The sequence below is a fragment of the Echinops telfairi genome, unplaced genomic scaffold (assembly GCF_000313985.2).
Source record: "Echinops telfairi isolate 266 unplaced genomic scaffold, ASM31398v2 ScPeMD7_7424;HRSCAF=8462, whole genome shotgun sequence".
NCBI lineage: Eukaryota > Metazoa > Chordata > Mammalia > Afrosoricida > Tenrecidae > Echinops > Echinops telfairi.
The window spans coordinates 80691565-80697670 of record NW_022111324.1 but is presented as its reverse complement, the minus strand read 5'-3'; the positions used below and the strand labels follow the sequence as shown (position 1 = coordinate 80697670).

Genomic DNA, 6106 nt, shown 5'->3' with positions numbered 1-6106 from the left:
CACCCTCCCACCCTTGTGAATCTTTGATCAGTCACATATTATTGTTGTTATTCCATGTCTAACACTCTCCATTGTCTCCCTTCACCCACATCTCTGTCACGATTGTTTTATCTTTATTGGGATATAGAACCAAGGCTAACGAAGAACTAGCAACTTGTCACTGTCTCGGGTAAAGAGAGTCCGTGCTCCTGTAGACATACCACCATCTGCCTTCATGTTGCCTGTCTAAACCAAAGTAGGAGAGACATACCAGTCGTGATTCCAGGCTGGTTGTCTTGCCCTAGACCACATTCCGTGTTTCTATGTAAGATTTATAAAAATTATAAGTATAGGACTGGGGATATACAAGGTTATAAGTTGAACTTTTTCTTAAAAACAATTCACACACACCTTGGTTTATTTCATCCATTGCAATCCCCTCAGTGTAACATGCTTAACCCCCTTGTAAATTGAACATTTTGTTTACAGATATTTATAAATGTAAGTTGCACATTCCAACTTAGCTGCAGCCCATGATCACTCCCAAGTATTGTCAGGGAAGCACAACATGTTAGAAATCACATTTTCATGAATTAGATTATCAATTCATATGTCACTCTAGAGGACTTGCTTGTTTAATCTACTTTATTATGCTACCTGCGGCAGTGGCAACTTTGAATAAAATATAAAGCTAATAGGAAATTTGGAAATGAATGTGGTAAGCGTAGTACAAAGTGTTGAAGTTTTCCTTGGCGATTTCCGTGGCTGGAAAGCACGCTTACACTTGTCACCTAGATTGCATGCAAAGTTAGAAAATACTGGAAGTTTGTGTGGGCCTATTTTATTACGGGGTTATTCTTGCTGTCAGAGGCTATCTTGATGGTTTCTTGCCAGGTACATAGTTCCTTTCTTGAAAATGGCCACAGTTTACACTGTTTCTAATTATTGAACTTAAAAGATTTTAAATAAACCTAAGTTGAGTTAATACTATTTTTCTAGAAGAGTGAAAGGATGAATAAAATAGGCAGAATAATTGTTTAATACGTAACTTTTGGCTGGAAATTTGTAAACTTATTATTAGAATGTGTTAAAGTCTAAATATGCCATTTTCATGATAGATTATCCTTGAAAAACTTTAAGAAGTTGCACATAATACATGTAAGTGTTAGCACTGAATAAGATAAATGATATATTTTAAATTATGTAGTTGTTATTTTAAAATAATAAGCAGATTTACTTCATATTTCTTTTGCAGTTCAATAAGTCCTGTTGATGCAGTGGATATATTAATGCAAATCAGAAAACATAAAAATGTAAAAACAATTAACATGTACCCTGAGGACTTCAAACATCTTTTCGAAACAATAGAGTGTTCCAAAGATTATACCTATAAATGGCTGTGTGAAGACATCGTGGAAGAGATAGCCCTTTAGGGGAGCTAGACTACCAAGAAGTTAGATGCAAAAGCTTATTTGTTAGATATTATGTCACAAATGAAAAAGAAGTGAGTATGGAAAGCCCATTTCTTTCAACAGAAGAGAACTGATTTGCAAAAACCAGACAGGTCCTTTCTTGTCGAGTTCATACCGCTGGCTTATTGGATAAAACAAGTTTTCCAATTATTTTATTCATAGCCGACCAAAAAAAATGACCAATTGTCAATTTGATGAAATTGAATTTTCTTTCATTGTTTTAAATTATCTACTAAGAACATAAGACTCTACCAGATAACATTTAATTCAGCATTAGACCCTTTTGGTTAAACATCTTACATTAACTTAAATATTTTACTTTCGCTGTTGTTTATTTTTTGCAGCAAAAGATTTTGTACATTATTACACTTAGAAAATTGATTAAACTGATTGAAGTGATTTATTTTACTTTTCAACTTGTTGAAATATATTATTGAATTCTATAAATAGTTATTTAAATTTTAATATGGTTTAGATTTTTAATAAAATATTTTAAATAATAAGGTTTTTGTGGTGACTTATTTTGTCTTTAAATGATGAATGAAACATTAAGTTGCACCTAACTTACTCACATTTAATTCTGTCATGTACATTCATGTATGAGTAATTCAATCTTTGATACTCAAAAGGGTACATTTTTGTTCCATTAATAAGTCTGGTAGTAATAGATATGTGAGAGCGTCAAAAACTTCATGGAAAAATTCATTATCTTTCCTTTTTTTTTTTTTAACTCTTTGATGTTCCCGTTAGGTTCCTTTGCCTTTATAACATTGTGTGTGTTGCACCTCAAGAATGCTGTCTGATCCAGTAGCTGCAGCAATGGCCTCAGACCTAACGATTGTAAGGACAGCACAGGGTTTCATTGGGTTCTAAATAGGATGACGGAGTCAGAACTAGCTTGACGGGGTTCCTCACACCACCACCACCAGCCACCCTATTATTAGTAAGTAGTCCTCTGTAAGGCACATTCTTAGTAAGTGATGCCCAAACCAGTGTTCCCACATCTCCTACTATTCTCATTGGTTTGCAATTTAATCAGGCTGGAACCTGAATCCTCTTTAGAAAAGTATGATATATTACAGAGTTAGAGGATTAGCGTTAGTAGATAAATGTCTAATACTATCACTCGTTCTCAGTTTTCTTCCTAGTTCTGCTCCTTAGACGTTAAGCCTGGATTTCTCTTAGAGCATCGTAACCTCCTTTCTTACATCCTCCAGTCCTCCTTATCTAGCTCTGTCATCTCACTCTTTCTAAGACATGTAGTTCAACAGTCAGCCATAGACTCAGAAATTGTTGTTGTTAAAATTTAGGAGTCCTCTAAGCTCTGGTTTTCAAATGAGTTATAATGGCATATACAAGAGGGCTTCAAAAAGTTTGTGGGAAAAATTTTGTTTTAATCCCATTTTTTTCCACAAACTTGTCTACAGGCTAGACTAGAGCATGTACACAGGAACAGATAAGAGATCATGACATGTAATCCAGGAACAGGAATGGGAGTAGTGATACCAGGGGGACAGGGGATAGGTGGGGAGAGGAGGAAAGGAAGGGAGAAACAGTTGCAGTGACTGACAACCACACACGGGGATGGACAGAAACTGGGAGAAGGGAGACTGGTCAGTGTAAGATGAAAATATAATAATGGGTCACAAGACGGGTGGGTTGGAGGAGCTGATACCAGGGGCTCAAAAAGAAAGTAAATGTTTAAAAAATAATGATGGCAACATATGTACAAATATGCTTGATAGAATTGATGTGTGGATTGTTGTAAAAGCCCCCAATAAAATCATTTAAAAAGGGACAGTGACAAGAAGTAAATGAGTTAATTTAAGAGAGTTTAGTAGAGAGAGCTGCAAGTGTTGGTATCATACATTATCCTCTCCCCCCACCCCCAGTCCTTAGAAACCTGTGCTTGCTTCATTCTGCGTACAACAAAGGTTTTTTAAGTTTTTTCACTCATTGTAAAGTATAAAAGTACAGTTTAATAAAGTGTATTATGTGGTGACAGTTGCCTCTAAGAATTTGTAATTAAGCTAGCTTTCTTGACCCAAAGAGGACAAGAGTGTCCAAGGCCTCTAGAGAGGTTACCTAAATGAACTAAACATATATAGGCCATTATAATTACCAACCTGTAGTACACAGCTTGAGATGTGGCCCTGTCTGCCCTCCGGCTGCATGATTGCCATGAAGCAGAGATCCATCGTACTCCCAACCTCCATCTTGTAATGGAGAATACTTTGAAGGTGATGAGGGTGTTTTGTAAAAAAAATTTAAATACAGAGCTTTTAAAAATTTGGGGGTTTTTTGGGTAGGGGGATAACAGACCACAATCCTAAGAAAACTCCCTTTCAACTGACTGGCTGTTCATAGCAGATCACATCTGCAAGTGCTCACATTATATCAGGTCTCATCATAGGTAGCAAACCAGAGGACCATGGCTCAGCCAAATTGTTAGAATCTTAACTCTTTGTCAATTTAGCACGGCACACCTCACATGATATAGTTACACCTAATGTGACACAACTGTTGCATGTATAATAAATGCACTGGCCCCATTTACATCTTAGATTATGTAAGTGGAGAAAACGAAAGTTTTTGATACAAGAAAGTTATAACAATTTTAGCCCTCATTTCTACAACTAACCACCTGTTCATATTTAGAGCTACCTTCTTCCACTGCCCATTCCGTGTTGCCTGTGCCCTTTGCAATCACCTCAGCTTGTTGTAGTTCTGTGCCTGTGGGGTGACTCAAACTTTGAATCCGGAAGGGTGTGAGCCATGAATAGTCATATTGAAATTGAGTTATAGTTTTGTTCATTGACTTTAATCACTGGTACTACTAAGAGACAAAGGAATCTAGATTTCAGACATATTCTTTTTTACCTCCATTGTGTAATATCCATCCAATTTCCCCTCGGTAATCAGGATCAACTACGCCACTCAATATAGTAACTCGCTTCTTTGCCTATTGATCCAAAACCACAAGGAGCCCAAAATGCCAGAAAGCATTTTTTCCTTGCAGTGCAGTGGAGCACAGGTGGGAGTATTTTGCCCTTTGGAACTAAGAATTCCAGACTTGAGGGGCAGAAGGGCACAAGGAAAAGAAGCAAACATGTTGCTCGTGGGTCATTAGGAGTAAATAGTGAGTGGTGTCATTTCATTTTCTACCCCTCGGCTATTGGAGAAACAGCATAACAAAGCCCCCTGAGAGCCTTTCCCCAGCCCTACAAGGTATTGCTCCCTAGCTGGCTCTGTAATTGTGTCATTAGAAGTTCCTTCCGTCATTCTTTCAAGCCAGCTGCTTCAGAAGGATGGGAACATGGTAAGATCAGTGGACTCCATGAGCATGGGTCAACTGCCATACTTCATTTACTGTGAAAGTGAGTCCCTTGATCTGGGGCAATGCTTTGTGGGATGCCATGACAATAGATAAGACATTCTATAAGTCGGTGAATAGTAGTTTGGATAGAAGCATTTTGTGTAGGGAAGGCAAATCCAGACTAAATGTCTACTCCATGAAGAACAAAACGCTGTCCTTTCCATTATGGAAGTGGTCTTGCATAATATAATCATCCTGCTACCAGGTTGCTGGCTGTCATCTCAGCAATAATTCCATATCTTAGGCTCAGTGTTTGGCCTCTGCAGCTGATAGATGGGGCACTCAGCACTTGGACTTGGTGAGTGGAAGTTCGTGTTGCTGAGCCCATGAATAACCTCTATTTCTGCCACCATGGCCACTGGGCAATGATAAGAGGGCTACAGAAAGAGGGTAAGGTGTTTACACAAAATTTATCATCCTATTCACTTGATTGTTGAACCTTTCTTTTTTCAAGGTAACCTTTTGATGAGCACTCACAGGAGACATAAATATTTTCACATCTTTGAATTGTTCATACGCCTCTTCTTCAAATCTCCTTGTCACCAAGTTTCTGGTTACTTTCTTTTTCTTTTTTCCAAAGCTATGTTGTTGGTTTTTTTAATCATTTTATTGGGGGCTCATACAACTCCTATCACAATCCATACATACATACATTGTGTCAAGCACATTTGTACATTTGTTGCTATCATCATTCTCAAAAAATTTGCTTTCTACTTGAGCCCTGGTATCAGCTCCTCATTTTTCCCCCTCCCTCCCCGCCACCCCTTCATAATTTATAAATTATTATTATTTTGTCATGTCTTACACTGTCCAACGTCTCCCGTCACCCACTTTTCTGTTGTCCGTCCCCAGGGAAAAGGTTATACTGTATGTAGATCCTTGTAATCAGTTCCCCCTTTCTACCCCTCCTTCCCTCCACCCATCTAGTATTGCCACTCTCACCAATAGTCCTGAAGGGATCATCTGTACTGGATTCCCTGTGTTTCTAGTTCCTATCTGTACCAGTGTACATCCTCTGGTCTAGCCAGATTGTAAGGTTAGAATTGGGATCTTGTTAGTGGGGTTTGGGGGGGCAAGAGGAAGCATTAAAGAACTAGAGGAAAGTTGTATGTTTCATTGGTGCTACGCTACACCCTGACTGGCTCATCTCCTCCCTGCAACCCTTCTGTAAGGGGTTGTCCAGTTGCCTACAGATGGGCTTTGGGTCCCAAATCTGCACTCCCCCTCATCACAATGATAAGATTTTTTGTTCTTTGATGCCTGATACCTGATCCCTTTG

The 6106-nt window shown here is 38.3% G+C and overlaps 1 protein-coding gene across 1 annotated transcript in view; it reads left to right on the top strand.

Moving 5' to 3' along the window:
* The window catches only part of TFB2M (transcription factor B2, mitochondrial), a 30938-nt gene extending 29079 nt beyond the window's left edge, over nt 1-1859 (top strand). The window contains exon 5 of the mRNA XM_045298206.1: nt 1235-1859. Within this exon, the coding sequence (XP_045154141.1) occupies nt 1235-1412 (178 nt within the window). The 3' untranslated portion in view covers nt 1413-1859. The remainder of the gene's footprint in view (nt 1-1234) is intronic.
* The last annotated feature ends 4247 nt before the right edge of the window (nt 1860-6106 follow it).